The 18,211-nt window shown below is 40.7% G+C and overlaps 1 protein-coding gene across 1 annotated transcript in view; it reads right to left on the reverse strand.

Annotated features, from left to right (window-relative positions):
• The window catches only part of ADAMTSL1 (ADAMTS like 1), a 409,980-nt gene that overhangs the window by 105,836 nt on the left and 285,933 nt on the right, over positions 1-18,211 (reverse strand). The window contains 1 exon segment of the mRNA XM_078152482.1: positions 8,548-8,758. Coding sequence (XP_078008608.1) covers positions 8,548-8,758 — 211 coding nt within the window.

An 18,211-nucleotide genomic window follows, 5' to 3' on the forward strand; every position in this document is an offset into this window, starting at 1 on the left:
TCCTGGGCTCAGTCCTAAGATCCACATTTAGGAAAAGTCATGGAAAAGCTGAAATATGTCCAGAGGAGGATGACTTCTTTGGGGAGGGATCTTCCTTCTCATGGTATAGAGGGTTTGGGCAAAGAAACTGGGGTATTTAGCTTGGAGAAGAGAGACAATAATTGTCTTCAAGTAAATGGAGGTCTGGCATGTGGAATGAGAATTATATTTAGTCTACTTATCTAGGAACAAGCTGTAGAAGGTACATAGAAAAAGGGAGATATAGATATAGGTAGACCCAAGTTCAAATCTTGCCTCAGACACTTACAAGCTGTGTGATCCTGACCAAGTCATTTACCCACTGTCTGCCTCAGTTTCTTCATTTGTAAAATGGCTAAAATAATACCTTCCAGAGTTCCTAAGAGAATAAGATGTGATAATATTCATAAAGTGCTTTGCAAAACGTAAAGCTCTATATAAATGCTAACTATTCCTATGTAAGGAAAAATGTATTAGAGATATCGAGAAGTTGAATGGGCTGCTTTGTCAGGTGGTAAGTGTCTCCCTCAGTGTAGCTGGTCAGTCATGTCTGACTCTGTGATTCCATTTGGGGTTTTCTTGGCAAAGACACTAGAGTGATTTGCCATTTTCTTCCACTCATTTTACAGATGAGGAAACAGGCAAACAGAGTCAAGTAACTTGCTCAGGGTTTCACATAGCTAGTAAGTGTCTGAGGCTGGATTTGAACTCACAAAGATGAATCTTCCTGATTCCAGGCCTGGCGCTCTGTGCACTCTGGCATCACCTACCTGCCCCCTCACTAGAGCTCTGTAAGTGAAGTCTGGGGGATCACATCATGGGCTATCATAGATGAGAATTCTTTGAAAGTAGCATTTGGACTAAATAATGAATGAGGTCCATTCTAGTCCCAAGATCTTACTGTAGGATTAATACTTTGTTTTATACAAGTTGCTGATTGAAAGACTCCAAAATATTCTTCATACCCTATGTTTAATCAGTCTTCAATCAGGAATAGGGATTCTTCCAGTCAATCGGTTCTATCAATCAATCAACAAATGTATTGAGTCTCTGTTATGTCCGAGGCCCTGTGGTAGACATTCTTTCTGATGTAAAGAGGTAGAAGATCTGATCCCTGCCTTCCAGAAGCTCATATCTAAATGCAGAAGAAATGAAAAGAACTGAGTATAACTTTTCCCTAGCACAACGTCTCATAGGAGATGTGGTACAGGAAGTGAACTATACAGAAATTTCAACTAAGGGAAGACATTTGCTGTGGAGGTTAGAGAAATCTTTGTGGAAGAGACCAGGCATGGGCTTGAAACTGAAGAGTGGAGAGCATTTGGGAAGCAGAGGTCTGAGGAGAGGAATATAGTTTGAGAAAAAATTCCTAGAACATTGAGTGTTCAGGGGACGGGCCAGAGATAAAATTGGGGAGAGATGTAGACAAAGGCCATCTCTTCCATCCAAAGCCCCTCATTTTATAGTTGAGGGAACTGAGACCCAGAAAGGTTTCCTGACTTGTCCTCCTGGCTAGGCTTCTAACTCTATGTAATCTGTTGCCATGACTCAAGTTCTTCTCTGGAACGTCCTTCAGCACCTGGGGCCTTCTCACCCAGAAATATCTTTCCACCATGCTGGCTCCCTTCTTCTTTTGGTGAGTCTGATTGTATCCTCCATTTTGGGCACTGGCCCAGGCCAGCCATTCTTCATTCCTTCTGGCTGTGCTTCTGACTCTACCAACTTTGCTACTGTGCCCCTGGCTCAGATACTCCTCATCCCGTCTTACCTTTTCATCTCCTTTTTATCTATTGTCTTCCCCTACTAGAACGTAAGTAACTTGAAGGTAGAGACTATCTTTCTTCTTGCCAGTGCCTGACACATAGTAAGTGCTTAATAAATGTTTTTATTGTTTTGTTTGACTGCCTGCCAAGGTCATACAGGTAGTTAAGCAACAGAACCAGGATTTAAACCTATGTCATCTGTCTTCATATCTAACATTCTTTCCACTGTTCCACGTTGCCTCAATGTCTTCAGGGGTCACAGATGCTAGATTAAAGAGTCTTAACTTTGTTACATAGGTAATGGGGAGCCATTGAAGATTTTTGAGCAGGAAAGTAACATGATCAAAGGGATTATTTTAGAGAAAACAAGCTGGTTTGGAACCAGTTTCTTCAGGAGAAATTAAATGGCAAACATACAGACTAGCTAGGCCTCTAGTATAACTACACTAGGATGCCACAAGTGGGAATAGAAAGGAGAGGATGAAAGAAAGAGGGAGACATTGGAAAGGAAAATTTGAATGGACTTGGTGATGGGTTGGATTTGAGGAACAAGGAAGGAGGGAGGAGCAAAATGTAAACTCACAGTTTTCCATTTCCGGGATTGTCATTATGACGGCAAAACAGACAGTGGAGAGGGAAGTCAGGAGATAAGAGTTGGTTGGCATAAAAAATTTAACCTCAAGTTTTGACCTTAGTCACTCCCTTAGTCATTGGGCATTTTAATAAATGCCTATTATGTGCTGAGCACTGGAGATACAAGTAAAAAGAATAAAACATTCCAGACTTACAAGAAGCTAAAGAAGACTAATATGCAAAATATTTTAATCTCTTCATAACACCAAAATAAAAATCCCTCGTATCTAAAAAGACGTGTAATATGTTAGATCTAAAAAGACACGGGCCTCTTCTTATTGTGTATTTAAGGTTTAGCATTTAAGTTTAAGAATAAATTAATTAAAAATCAGATTAAAAAAAGACACGGACCATCACACAGAATAAGAAGATGAAACAAAAGGGGGAAAGAATGAATATAAGAAATAGTAGAAACAAAGAGAGGTCAGACAGTAACCCAAGCCAAAATTACAGTTCTGCATCATATACTTTTAATTATGTCTAAAACAGGTTTGTGTTTTTAGTCTTCCTTCTTTCCCCCCGCCCCCCTCCCCACCCCATCCAAGTATGAGTAAATGTTGGATATTTGCCATTGGTCAAGTACGGGCTTCAAAGAAAACAAAGGAAGTGACATTAACATTTGACAGATGGTGATCCATACAATTTATGCTGTTTTTTTCTCTGGGAAAACCACACACGGATTGCCCTGATCACACTTTTGTCCAGCCAAACATTGTGATGTGGCTTTTGTCACAATGAAAACTCAGCACTCACCAGAGCAGCTGTCTGTCATATTTTAAATGGACCTTTCAGACATCTCACAGATTTTTTTCCTGTCCCTTTGCACAAGTTAAAAAGAAAGAAATTGAAGTCCGAGTGTGAAAGGATGAGAGACTCCTAGTTCTACTCTTTGGGTCATGACCAGTGTATAGACAGATAAATGGAAAAGAAAATTTAGACACTGAGAAAGCAAAAACTTGCTGTGAGTGGCATACTACATACCCTTGTTCTAAGGGTTGTGGTGAAATCCCAAACTCAAAGACAAGTGTGTTGTTAACAGCTGTGGTGTGAATAAGAGAATGTCAGCACTCCGATCTACGGCACTAGTGTCCTGAGATAAGAGCCAATTAGCTGAGAATTGCTTCACAGTTACTGTTGACTTACTCTGCCAAACACATCACATAATGGCTTGTTTTCTTTTAGTCTTTTAATCCAATGGTCTGGGGAAGCTAACATTGCCGAACAAATCTTCTGGAAAGAGTTTCCGACGACCTCTAAAAGCTGACATGATCTGATTCTGCATTAATCCCAGGGCTCTGTCCTGGTCTCTTTTCTCCTGTTTCTCTTCATCCTCTTTCCCTGTGATCTCATCAGGTCCTGTGTGTTTAATTATCAATTCTACTCCCAGATCAAAATGACTTGCTTTGGTCTTTCTCCTGCACTCTAGTCCTGTGTCACCAACTGCCTACTGGACATTTTCAACTGGTACTCCTATAGACATTTCAAACTCAACATAGTAAAAGCAGAACTCAGGTTCTCCCTACTCCCCTCTGCTACTTCTAACTTCCCCAGTACAAACTCCATCATTCTCCATGCTTCACTCTCCTTCCCTCTTCAAATCCAGTTTCCAAGTCTCAACCATACTATGTCTCACTCACATCACTATCCTCCTTTCCAATCACAAACCTGATACCCTAGATCATCACCTCTCACCTGAACAGTCTCCTAAAAGGTCTCCTTGACTTCAGTCTCTCCCACAGACAATCAATCCATCCCCCAAAGTGAAAGCCCCAAGTTACAAGTCTGTGTCATTTCTCAGCTCAAAAAACTTCAGTAGCTCCCTATTGCTTCTAATAGCAAATACAACCCCCTTCATTTGGTATTTAAAGCCCTTGACAATCTAGCTCCAATCGACCTGTCCAGACTTAATACACAATCACTCCTCAGGCATTCTACATTCCAACCAAACTGGTCTACTTGTGTTCCTCGCACATATTGGCTTCAATTTCTATGTCAGGGGCTAGTCTGAGCTTAGTCTTGGACTACAGTATGCTTCCTCTTTGCCTCTGCCCTTTAGCATCACTAGGTTCCTTCAAAACTCAGCTCAGGGGCCACCCCCACATAGAACACCCTTTCTGATTACTCCAAATGTAGTACTCCTGCCTCTACCAAAATTACTTTGCATTTCTTTGGAGTATATTTTAAATTTACAAATATACACACATGTATTGTTTCTTCTGATAAAATATAAGCTCCTTCAGGCCAAGTACTCATTTCTGTTTTTGTATCCCCCAGGACCTAACACAAATGCCCATAAGAGGGGATTAATAAATGTTTGTTAAGTTGAATGGAAGTCTCCAAAAAAGAACACATTCTGCCTCCAGAATTTCCATCAGAAATTTGCCATCAATATCTTCCAGCTGTTGATAAAATCCATAATAAAATGCTATAAGAACAGCAAGTTGTACATAGTAGATTTGCAGTTTTGTGTGCAATCATCTTTTTTTAAAAAATTATACTATGTTATGGAAATGTTTGTTTTATTCCATAAATTGAAAGTAATTTAAAAATTTTTAAATGCTGTAAGAATAATTTCTATTTTCAATTCCCTTCCACCTAACAGATGTTTTCCACTAGGCTTTCCTTCCTTAAGTGCCATGGAATTTGGGACTACAACTATTTGGACATAGGGTGTTATTCTACTGTCCCACCTACCTGCTAAGTTCCTCCTAAACAAGACATGTCCTCCTCCATTACTATATTTAACTTATGGATACCATCCTACCAAAGATTCATGAAACCTACTTTTCTCTCTCTTAAGATCTCATGTTCATTTTTTCAGTAATGTCTGTTTCTGTCTTGTGCATTCCTGGACATTTCCATTACTATTATTCTCTCTTGAGTTATATTTCCTGGAATGTACCCTCTCTTCACCTCTGCCTCTTAGAATCATTAGCTCTCCATGGCATCTGGTTTAGTCATTGTGTCTAGGAACTCTTTTTCATCTGCATGAATTTTCATTTTTTTAAAGTCCTATTGATCAGTTCAGCAAATTTCCAGGTAAAGACATCCTTCATTGGTGCATGTACTCTATTTCTGGCTAAGAACCTACCATTCTTAAATTTTGAAAATTGGTCCAAAAGCCAAACTCTATTCTTTGGCATTGTCTTCTCATCCAGCTGTTTATTTCCCTATCTTTCTAACACAATCATCTTCAGTTGGAAGTCGTGATTAAAAAAAAAATCATCTCTCTAAGCCCTTTAGTTTCCTATCCAAGGCTTCATAATCTCTAAAGATTCTTTTCAGGGTTCCCCTGGCTCTGACGTAAATCAATGGTGAAAGTTTTCAGATTTGATAAGTTTTGGGAGGTTCTCTATAGGCAACAAGGTACTAGATTTAGAGTCATGAGATCTTTGTTATTTGATGTCTTTGTGACTTTGGGAAATTCATGTAATTTGGGTAATTCATGTAACTCCAAGCCTTAGATTCCTCATCTGTAAAAAGGAGGAGGATGAGGAGGAGAAACTGTTCCATCCCCATAAATAAACAAATCTATAAATCTATGCACATAGCCATACATGCTCCAATCAAACAATTGATAAAAATCGAATCAAGTCAATCAATCATTCAGAATTTCTTAAGAACTTACTATGCATTAAGCAAAGTGTTAGGCCCTGGGAATACAAAGATAAAAATGAAAAAGTATTTGCCCTCAAGAAGCTTATATTACATTGACGGAAACCACATAGCATGTATAAAAACCAAGGATAAATCATGGGAGGCATTAGCAACTGAGGCAATCAAAAAAGGCTTCATGGAAGAGGTGTCATTTGGGCTGATGTTTGAAGAAAGCCAGTGATTCCAAAAGGCAGAGGTAAAGAGGGAGAACATTCCAAGAGCGGGGAACAAAGTAAAGGAAATAAGAGACAGATGAACAGCAAGTATGCCAGATTAGTTAGATTAGATGTGTATGGAGGAGAATAATGTTATATTCCTGAAAAGCTAGGAGCCAGACAGAGATGTTTGTATTGAATCACAGAAGAGGAACTAGGGAGCCAATGAAGGTTCTTGGGTAGGTGAGTTACGTGACTAGACCTGTGCTTTAGCAGCTGTGCAAGAGAGAGATGAAAGAGGGGAAAGATTGGAGCCAGGGGGACTAATTAGGAGATTATTGTGATAGTCCAAACAAGAAGCGCCTAGGATTCAAGCCCTAGGATTTTGGTCCTGTGATTGGAGAGATGAGGAATAGTGTGAGATACGGTGAGGAGTTAGAATTAGGGAGGCTGAAAAATTGATTGGATATTAGGGAGAATGGAAATGCTTTCATTCTGGCTCTACTTATGTGACCTTGAATAGGTCCCTTAAGTTTCTTCAGACTCATTTTCCTCATCTGCATTATGACAGAGTTTGTCTTTTTTTGTTGTTGTTCAGTTGTTTCAGTGGTGTCCAACTCTTTGTGACCCCATTTGAGGTTTTCTTGGCAGATACTGGAGTGGTTTATCATTTCCTCTTCCAGCTCATTTTATAGAAGAGGAAACTGAGGTAAACAGGGTTAAGTGACTTGCACGGGGTCACACAGTGACCAGGGCACACAGTAAGTGTCTGAGGCTGAATCTGAACTCAGGTCTTCCTCACTCCAGGCCCAATGCTCTGTCCACTGTGCCACCTACCTGCCAGCCTTGCAGCTCTAAATTTATGATCTCCCAGCCCTTCTGCACTTCTCTCTTCTAGCATGAATACTAATTCAAATGTTATGACACATAATTCTTGAATAAATATTAATCTTTGCCACTAGGTGATGAATGTTTTCAGTTACAGTAACTCATTAAGGCCATTGTTTCAGGCAAAAAAGTGTCTTTAACTTGTATTAGAAGAGGGGGTACCCTATTTACAGAATAAACATTCTTGAGTATGAATTCCCCACTTCCTTTGATGCTTCAGTGAAGTGTGAACATCACCTTGGGCTCTCAAAAGTTATGCCAATAGGGACAGCTAGATGGCACAGTGGATAGAGCACCAGCCCTGGAGTCAGGAAAACTTGAGTTCCAATCTGGCATCAGACACTTGACGTTCACTAGCTATGTGACCCTGGGCAAGTCACTGAACCCCATTGCCTAGCAAAATACAAAAACAAAAAGTTATGCCAATGGACCTCAGACTGTGGGAGGTTCTACCAAAATGGAATGGACTTGAGTGCAGACCAGCAGTGTTGTTTTCTGAGAGCCAAGCTAGCTAAATTTAAAGAGCTTCAGCCCTGGAACCTCGGTCACTGGATGATGAAGTTCTTCTTGGACGACAATTCATGAGAAACATCAACTAAAGGCTTTAGACCTGCATTAGTGGAACGAATTCCTGCCCCAATAAAAGCATAGCTCCTGGAAGTATTAAAATAACAAGCGTGATTGCTGATTGACTCTGGAAGAAGCGCAAATATCACATAATCCCTGCGCGTCTTTCAACCTCTATGCCTGCTATAAGTGGAACTCTTGGTTCTCTGGGGCTTCCTCTGCTATTAATTGCCTATTTGGCATACTGTGGACTCCATCTGATGCATTGTGTTGGTCCCCAGGGGGACGGGCATAATAGTATGACTAGATCAACCCTAATCCATCACCAAGCTTAAAATACATCAAATGAATGCTTTGCCAATGGAAGGCCAACAGCCACAGCTTCACAGAATCTCAGAATCTCAGAGGTCATGTGGTGTAAGAGCACAACCCACATCTAAATAAGGATCCCCTGTGCACCGTATGTGATGATTTGGCTCGGGTTGAAGACTCTGGTGGAGGGAAACCTCCAAGGTAACCCATCCCTCTTCTGAATAGTTCTACTTGTTAGGAAGATTTTCTTTCCTACCACTTCCATCCATTACTCTTCGTTATTTCCCTATGGCCAAGCACAATGAGTTCAAGTCTTCTTCCACATGACATCCCTTCAAACAAAGGAAGGTCACTATCACATTTCCCCTAAGTCTCCTTTTTCCATGTTGAACGTTCCCATCCACATTCCTTAGAGAAGTAGGACACTCTTACTTGAGAGTTTAATAGATACATTCCCTGGATGCATTCAGCAATCACCTAATTCAAACCAAGGCAGGAAAGACAGCACAGCAAGCACCCTCCCATCCACAGCAAATACAAATGGCGGCTCTCACCTGCTGCCACTCGGCAGGGTACCAGGCTGGTGGGCAGTTGAAACGGTTGCAAGCTTGTACCACGGCGGGCTTGGGCTTGTGGCACAGCTCATCTGCCAGCACCACAGTCTCGTTCATCTCTCTGGAAAGTAAGTGGGAGCAGAAGACATCTCGGGTCTGTAGGCCGACTCCACAAGTTAAACTGCATGGACTCCACTTGCCAATCTCCCACCTAAGGAAAGATCAGAGAGGAAGAGGAAACCTGAATTTTCTGTAGAGAGGTTCCCCAAACCTGGCATCACAGGGCTGAGCGTCTGTTAAAGAGTAAAAACTTGTTGGGCAAGAATTGAACTGAGGGTGTCCTTTCTAAGCTTGGTCCCTATCACCTTCCCTGTTCCCACCATCCTACCCTTTTGCAATATTTGAATTAAAGCAAATGATAATAGCAAACATTCAGTCTTACCTTCAAAAACCTGAATAATTATCACCGCCATTCCCATTTTGCTAAGGAATATACAACTAAAGTGCCTCTTCTAAGACTATGAATAGATTCAATTTCAGGGCTGGGATGGGCACACAGGGGCACCTAGTGCTGAGTACCAGATCAGGACAGGCCTTCCTGTTTACCTCTCCAGCCCCTGATCTCAGCAAGATAGAAAAACATGTGCTTTTTTTTCCCTTTGGCTTCAAAGTAAAAAAGTTGTTGGCTCCAAATCTCTTCAATTTTTTTTTATTGTGGCCCAGAACTGCAGCTCTGTCTTATGTATGAATATCACCACTACCTGATACTGGATAATGTAACTGAAATGAAGCCTGCTAAATACATTAGTTCTTTGAGGAGGGAAATAAATGACGAGAAGGAGAGTCTTGTTATCTGGAAAGACCAGTCAAGCTGAGAGCCTCAATGCCATTCCTTTCAAATAGCTGTGACTTGAGGAAGCCAGCTAAGTTGAAGTGAAGGACTAGAAAGAAAAACAGAACAAAACCAGCCTGTTTTTCCCTCTTGATCTGACTTCAGAAATGGAACGGTAAAGATGAAACTCAGCTCCACTCCAGTTTCTTTAATGTTCAGTTTTGCAGTCATTTTTCAGTTGTGTCCTGACTCTTTGTGACCCTATTTGGGGTTTTCTTGGCAGAGATATTGGGGTGTTTTGCCATTTCCTTCTCCAACTCCTTTTACAGATGAGGAAACTGAGGCAAACAGGGTAAGTGACTTGCCCAGGGTCCCACAGCTTGTAAGTATCTAAGGCCAGATTTGAATTCAGGAAGATGAATCTTCTTGACTCCAAGCCCGGCACTCTATCCACTGAAACACCCATCTGCCCCTCTGTTTACCACTTGAGTTTTTCGGAGCCTTGCCTACTTACTATAAAGATCTGAATAATCAGCCAGCATGACTTGGCCTAGAAGATCACCATAGGTGTGAAAGCAGGAATAGTGATGACCCCACATAGGCTGTGGCTTCTCATCGAGCTGTCCATGGCCAGCTTTGAGAAAAGTTTTATGCAATCTCTGGCTTGCAGAGGTCTTTCATCAGCCCATAAACAGTTCCCTGTCCTCATTTACCAAAGTTGCCAGCATCCTATCCTAGTTACTCCCTGCCTATTACTTCTGACATAACTGGGCTACAGAGAACACAAGCACTTACCTGGCAATATATACTAAAAGTTTCTCCATTAATATGCACAAGCCCATATTGCAATGAAAAAGAAATGAAAAGGAGATGCTAAATGGATACCATTTCTCCTCTTGGCTTGTGATTTTATTTCAGTAAAAAATACCTGGCAAGGAAATTCTCTGCAACAAGGTTACTGATAATTGCTGTGATTTGCACAGGTGGCACAATTAGTGTGTGTCAGAGGCAAGACTTCCACCTTTGTCTTCCTGACTATGAGGAGGGCTACTGACGCCATGTTTCTGTCTCCATTGCCTGATTTCTGATGGGCTCTGGGATTATTGTGATTTGCACAGCTCCCAATTTAGGGAAAAAAAGCAAACAAACCCAGGTCCAATATTAATGCCTTATTATGGCTATATCATTCAAAAGCTCCTAACTGCTTATAAACTTACAAGATTGAGTCAGCATTGTAGTACAGTCATCTCTATATGCTATGGATTCTTAACTTTTTTTTTTGTATCATGTCTATTGAAGCCTATGGACTTCTTTCTGAGAATAATGTTTTTAAATGCACAAAATAAAATGCATAGGATTACAAAGAAAACCGATTATATTGGAACATGGTTATTAAAATATTAAAAAAAAAAAGTTAACATACCCTAGGTTAAGAACTCTTGCTGAACACCAAGCCTAGAGTACAGAAATTCAGCCAAAAGAATCTTGAAGGTCTAGCCATTCTGGAGAAGGTAGAACCATTCTGACAAAGCTCTAAGAAGTGTAGTCAGTGGCCTGAGCCACCTCCTCAATAAGAAAATTAAATTGCGTTCTCCAGGAAGGAAGCCAACAGAGGCTAGTTCTGTCTGTATATAAGAGGCTTCTATGACTCTGGGACAAATAATAAATGACCTCTGGCCAAAGTAGGTTCAATGGAGAATCACTGGCTTCTTGCAGCTTCACATGAGACACTTACACACATTGTGGGCCACTAATACTGCCAGTGCCACGGTGGAAAAAGCAAACTGGATCCACACTCAGATTACCTGAGTTTGACTTCTGTCTTTGCTACTTTCTCTGTGTGTGACCTCTGGCAATTCTTTTCCCCCATCCAAGGTCTAGCTTCCTTATGAATGAGATGAAGCAGCTGACCTCTAAGGCCCTTTCCAGCTCTAAATTCTATGATCCTAAAATCAGCTTCCCAATTGCTATCTCCTACCAACACAAACTGACCACTGAGTCTGATTAATACTCTCACTCTTGTTTTTGTAAAGCAGCTGGGTCTTAACTAGGCAGCCAGTTATGCAAAGTCAGAATGTGGTCTCTCTGGGGATGAGTCCCTTGGTTTCCTATAAAGACGTTGATCAGAGTTAGCATGGGAACTAGGTACCTTCAGCAGCCGATATATACCTCAGTGGGACATGTCTGAGTTAGGTGTACAAAAGGAGGAATTTTAGCCTTCTGGGAGGCCCTTTGGATGCAGGGCTCATTATGTGAGCTACCAAAGTTTCTTTCTTTTAGAGTGTGGCCTCCAAAAACTCATCACTTGTCATTGATATAAATGAGCATTATATCTACTGGCAGGTCACAGCTTAGTGGCTCTCATGTCCCAAGAACTTTCCCTTGCCCTTCCCTCCTGGGTGAGAAAAAAAAGCCTGTTTCTTTATAAAAAAAAAATAAAATAAACGCTGTTTTTGTTTGGAAGGAAAAAAAAACCCAACACACCACTATGAACATACATTTCTTGGTTCCCATTTAGGTTTTCCTTTTCTGAGTCAAGTCATCATGAAACATTGGCTTGCGTATAACCTTCTCTTACTGTTACTGCCTAGTAGCCTTTGATAGTTTTGAAAATGCTTGCAGGTCATTTGTTTTCATTGCAATTCCTCTAGGTTTAGAAGGCAGGTAACAGTCAGGCAACATTCTGAGACCACCCAGATTAGATTATAGAACATATAAAGGAAACTGAAGATGGGTTCTTGTCCAAGAACGCTAATAAAGTAACATAGCAACCATGTCAACCAGTCGATTTTAAGTAGGGCAAATAGGATACATGGATGCTGTGAGGATAGGGGATAAAAGAGCAGAGTAAGATGACATTAGTAAAAGTAAGGATTCCTCAAATGAGTGAGTTCTGGGCCACATTTTGAAAGAGGACATGGCTGGATTAACTGAAGTAGATAACTGGTGATTCCTCTGAGTCAATCAATCATTTATTGAAAATACAATGTGAAAAAAAAAGAAAAAGAAAAAAGAAAATGCAATGTGCTCGGTGATGAATGAGGCACTGTGGGAGATATAAACTAGATATAAAATATTGTTTTTGCCCCCCCCAGGAGCTTATAATTTCTTCGAGAAGATAGAACCCATAAAACAACAATTAGTAATATTATCACAGAAATGGAATTTTTAGAGCTGAAAGGAAGCCTAAGTACCATGTTGTCTGACTCACTCATTGTAGAAATGCAGAAAGAGGAGACAACATATAATTAATAAGTAAACCATATGGTAGCAGGCTAAGTGCTAGGATTTCAGAGGACAGGAATATCAGTGAAGACTGCTATGGACAGAAGAAGATTGTTGGATGAGGTGGGTATTAAGGGGAAAATGAGTATGAGCAAGTCACTTAACCATTGTCTGCCTTAATTTTCTCATCTGTAAAATAGACATAATAATAGCACCTACTTCCCAGAGTTGTTGTGATGATCAAATGAAATATTTGTAAAGTGCTACATAAATACTATCTATCACTATCATCATGACTGATGCTCACTCTTGGTTGACTAGGGCTCCTACTACGTCATTTCCTGCTCCTAGGAGGTACTCCATGCTACCAACCTCTTACTTTCCATGCCAACCTAATCAAAACTTACCAGTCCTTTGTCTCATTCCCTCAGAGCTTGGCTTTCTGGGTGACAATGGGTTAAAATAGAGGCTAGGTTCCTTTATGGCTGAGATGTTCTGGCTATAATTTGGCTTAGAGGTAGGGTTATGGGCCAGACAATCTTTGCTTCTACATTCTATCTGAGGCCACAGAATCATTCCATTGTGGAGGTGGGGGAAATGGATCAACAAACTTACCAAGAATAAACAAGCTTTTCCTATGACTGCTTTTGAATAGGTCCTTTAGGAAGTGATTAGGGTAGTGGAAAGAGCTCTGGATTTTGAGTCAGGAGACGGGAATTTGGATCCCAGCTCTGCTACTTATTACTGGTAAGACCACTCCTTGATGTTGCTGGGCCTCAGTTTCACCCTCTATAAAATGGGGGTAATGATATGCTAACCCATCTCACAGGGCTTTCCTGAGTAGAGTGCATGTGTTATTCTTGTTGCTGTCCTTGTGTCTCAGTCTCCTTCCTCTTAGTTGTTGAGGGACTTAGGATATTCAGCCTTCAAGAGGATGAAATGCCTTTCCTAGTCTTGCTCTAACTTATTTTTTTTTCTAAATTATTCCCCATTATTCCCTTAGAAAAAGCACTGAGCTCAATTCGAGCTACTTGACTATTTGTTCCCACAATACATCTTGCTCATTCCGACATCCTCTCTACCCAGAATGTGGTCCCTTGACCTTCTGTATGTATGAAGGTTCCCTGCCCTTCCAGAAAGGACCCACTCAAGTTCTACTTCCTCCATGGAGTTTTCTGAGGCCATTCTACCCTTCCACACAGTGAGGTGACTCTTTGTCCTCTGAGCCCCTATGATGCTTAGGAGTCTATGGCTTTCACTTAGGCCTTAATCATCTCCTTCATATTTTCAGGGAATGGATGCTTTTGAATTGCCTCCACCTCTACCGTTCCTCTTCCATCCATCTCCATAATGACAAGAAGTTGCAACATTCCTTGCTGAAGCTATAGAACTTTACACAATGTAGGAGCTCTCTTTTCCTTCAGAATTCTCTTGAGTAGTCTCAAATCTGCTGGTCCCTACTGTGAACAGAAACCTAACTGCCTAGGAATTTATTTTCAAGAGTCTTCCTTTTCATTTGGGAGACCTGAACTTTGGAGGAGAAGTGGCATCATTCATGTCAGGACTTAAATCCCCAATTCCAGTCCCTCCTTCAGGATTTCCTTCCCTCCATCACCACAGACATTCTGGCCGTCACCACATTCAGCAGGACTTGGAATTCTGTGCAAATTTACATCTGCCTACATGCCTGGGACTGGGAGAAAAAAAATCAGGCAGAAGGCTTAAAACTTAGGAACAGCCCCAATGCTGCTTTCTCTTCTGGTGTCCATTAATTTTTCTGTGCCTGTGGATGTTTCTGGTGAAGCCTGAATTTCTGTTCCCCTACCTTCTAGGCATAAAGGCTTAAACTCATTAAACTTCAAGGCTCCAATGACTTTGATGTCTCTGAAAAATCTCTATCAGAAGAGAAGGTAGGAATGGATGACAGGTTACTGCAAGTATCGTTCAGGCCCCTCCAGACCATTCTTCACAAAGTTGCAAAATTGGTATTTCTTAAATGCGTATGCCTGGCACATAGCAGGTGCTTCATAATGATTGTCTCTGACCAAGCTGATTTCCTGCTTAAGAAGCTTCTGTAGCTCCTTACTGCCTCTGGGATAGAGCACAAACTCCCATATTTACCATTTAAAGCCCTTCACGATCTGGATTTAGGTGATCTTTGTAGGCTAAGCTCATATTCCTACTCCTATCTGTGTTCTAGTCAAACTGGTCTATTTTCATATATACAAAACAACATTCTGTGCCTTGGCGCTGACTGTCTGATGTGTCTGGATCACTACTCTTCTTTACCTCTACCAAAAGGAATCCCTACATTCTTTCAAAGTATAGTTCAAGTGCTAACTACCTTTTTTTTATTCTTTTGGAGGCAAATGGGGTTAAATGAATTGCCCAGGGTCACACAGCTAGTAAATGACTGAGGCCATATTTGAACTCAGATCCTCCTGACTCCGGGGCTGGTGTTTGATCCACTGGGCCACCTAGCTGGCCCTGCTACCTGCTACAGGAGGCCTTAACTTAATTTCACCATTTGTTAGGGCTCTTCCTTTCCCCATCCCAAATAATAACAATAACAATAGCAGCTAACAATTATATAGCACCTATTATGTGCCTGGTACTGTACTAAGCATTTTACAATCATCTCATTTGATCCTCACAATAACCCCGTGAGGTAGATGCTAGAATTATCCCCATTTTACAGATGAGGAAACTGAGACAAATAGGTTAAGTCACCCTGCTAGTAAGTGTCTGAGGCTGGATTTGAATTCAGGTCTTACTGACTGATAGAACCCAGCGCTCTATCCACCGTACCATCTAGCTGTGCTGAATTACTTTGTGTCTACTCTGAATGTATTTTATGTACACTGATCTGTGTACGTGCTGTTTTCCCCAAAAGAATGTTAGCTCCTTAAAGCCGAAAGACTGTTTTGTTTCTGTCTCTGTATCCTCAGCACCTAGCCCAGTACCTGCCACATGGTACTCAAGAAAAGTTTGCTGAATGGCCTTTTAAATCCTTTCATATCATTATAGGTGTCAGTGCCAAACTGAGTGAGGACAGGAAGAAATCTTCCGCCTGAGGACAAAGTACCACACTAACTCTAGCTAGCAAATCCCTCGGGGGATACTGCCATAAATCCAACTGGATCTGGGGCAACGGAAAGCAAAGGACGGAGTCATTTTCCCAGTGGAGATTCCCCTGTCTCCGGTGTTAGATATGTGAAGAGACAGGAGAGGAAGCCAGCTATTGATGCAGTGTGTGATTAATTCAGTCATTGCATGGACATAGACACAGCTGCATGCCTTCCCTTCACAACTGAAGAATGTTTCTGTTCACACAGGTGTCAGGTGTTAGACATGAGATGGTCCCAGCCAAAGCTCTCTCCACATTGAAAAATGTTTATGTGAGAAATAAAATTGAGGCCTCTCGCATTGTTTTCATGTTTAACCACATAAAAATGACCAAGAAATTATTTTTAACATTTGGTTCAAAGGTCCCTGGGGGTAGAATATATTTGTTTCTCTTTGATGTTTTGTTATCACAGGGTGATTTAAAGGGACACTATCAGGCTAACATCTGCATGTTATTAAATCCTTGTGTTAGGATTCAAATTAAGTTATTAAAAACCATCCATTGTTTTTCATTATTATGTGTATTTCTTTCTAAAAAACCCTTTTATCATCTGTACGTCGTTTACTAACTCATTGTTCTACATTTTAGTGAACTGACAAAGTTTAAGGATTAAACTAACTTACATATAAGGTATAACTTTCTTATATTGAAGAATATAACCCAGTACCTTTTTTTTATTATTAAATCAGATTAAAATTGTTCTGAGTGAGGAAATGCTTGTCTATCCCTTGCTTCTTACAATTATCAAAAGGCCATGTTATAGTACCATAGAATCACAGATTTAGAGCTGAAAGGGACTTTAGAGGTGCAATGTGCTTATTTTACAGAGGAAGAAACTGAGGCCAGAAAATTTAAATGACTTGCCTAAAAATCACAGTGGTAGAGCTTGGATTTGGAACTAGATTCTCTGACCCCAAATCCATTACCCCTTCCCCTACATCATGTTGCTTTCTTGGCTTACAATAATAGAATTCTTTGAATTTGTGTAGTGTGGCATTCCCTTTACCCCAGGATAATTTACAGCTGTCTCCTGGTTTTCACAAGGGATTCATCTCCACTCCCAAGCTATGGAAACCAGAACAGAAAAGTCCTAAGGGCCCAGGCAATTGAACTAAGAATATATGTTCTCATCTCCAAGTCATTGTTCACTCTCAGCAAAACCACATGGCTCCGCAGATACTGTCCAGGGTATGCTTTGACCCTAATCTACCCTCTGTTAATTTCATATGAATTCCTAATTCACAAACCTCATTCATTGATGCTAAATTACCAAGAACTGATAGGAACACACACACACACACACACACACACACACACACACACACACACACGAGTTCTGTGAATGCAGCCTTTTTTTTCCATTCTCTTCCTCTTCCTTCTTTTCCTCCCAGCCTTGACCTCAAACTTTTTATTCTCATGGGGCTAGGAATACTTTTCTTTAGCAGCATTTCTAATTTTTCTGTGTTCATTCAAAAAATCAGTGTGCCAATGGATATACACAGTTTTGCAAAGAACAAACATTTTCTACTTCTGGCTCATCACCCTCTAACATGATTAGTCATGCTAAATTAATTTCTGGGATGTCAAGCTAACTTTGTGGATTTGGGGCAAGGGTGATTATGGGTATACCCTACAGAACCAAGGCCTGACCAACATCATTTCATAAGGAAGTTGTTAATTTATCATGATGAAACCCTGAGCTAACTTGGAGAAATTCCATTATAACTTGGTCAGTATCATTGCTGATGTATGACAATGTTCCTTTGGAACTACCCACTCCAAAAAGTTATTTTGCTTAACTTGTCTTTTTATGAACCAATTCATGATATCAGGAAGAGAGGCACCATGGAGCAATGGATAGACTACTGAATTTGGAGTTAGGAACCTTTCAAAACCCTGCCTTAGATACTTACCGGCTGTGTAAACCTGGGGAAGTCACCTCTGTTTCAGTTTACTCAACTCTAAAATGGATATAATAATAATAATACTTGCCTCATAAGGTTGTTGTGAGGGGAAAAAAATTGACACCATATTTATAAAGTGCTTAGCACAGTGCCTGACACATAGTAGGTGCTTAATAAATGCTTATCCTCTTCCTCCACCCCATAGGCCTCTACTTATCAGCAATTTCACTCAGGGAGCTCATCTTCATTATTTTCTGGGATTCAGTATGACTGCTCTTTACTACTTGGGGCTTAAATGTCTCCAACTTGAGTCTGGCTGGATGCTAACGCCTATACTGGTATGTAAACAACCTTAACCCTTAAGGAGGTTCTCTCACTTCAGCTCAACTCATCAGACCAAATTTGGCTGAGTCCTATTCAGCAAAAAACAAATGATGATGAACCAGAATACCTTTTAATGAAGAATTTGCAACTGGATCTAGGCAGCAAACTAGGTGATGAGATGTCTCTCAGAGATTGTGTGATGCCTGTGAGTTGAGTTTGGCACTTTTGACTTTGACCCTGAAGTTCTCAGAA

The sequence above is a fragment of the Phascolarctos cinereus genome, unplaced genomic scaffold, assembly GCF_003287225.1.
Source record: "Phascolarctos cinereus isolate Bilbo 61053 unplaced genomic scaffold, phaCin_HiC Scaffold_4;HRSCAF=312, whole genome shotgun sequence".
NCBI lineage: Eukaryota > Metazoa > Chordata > Mammalia > Diprotodontia > Phascolarctidae > Phascolarctos > Phascolarctos cinereus.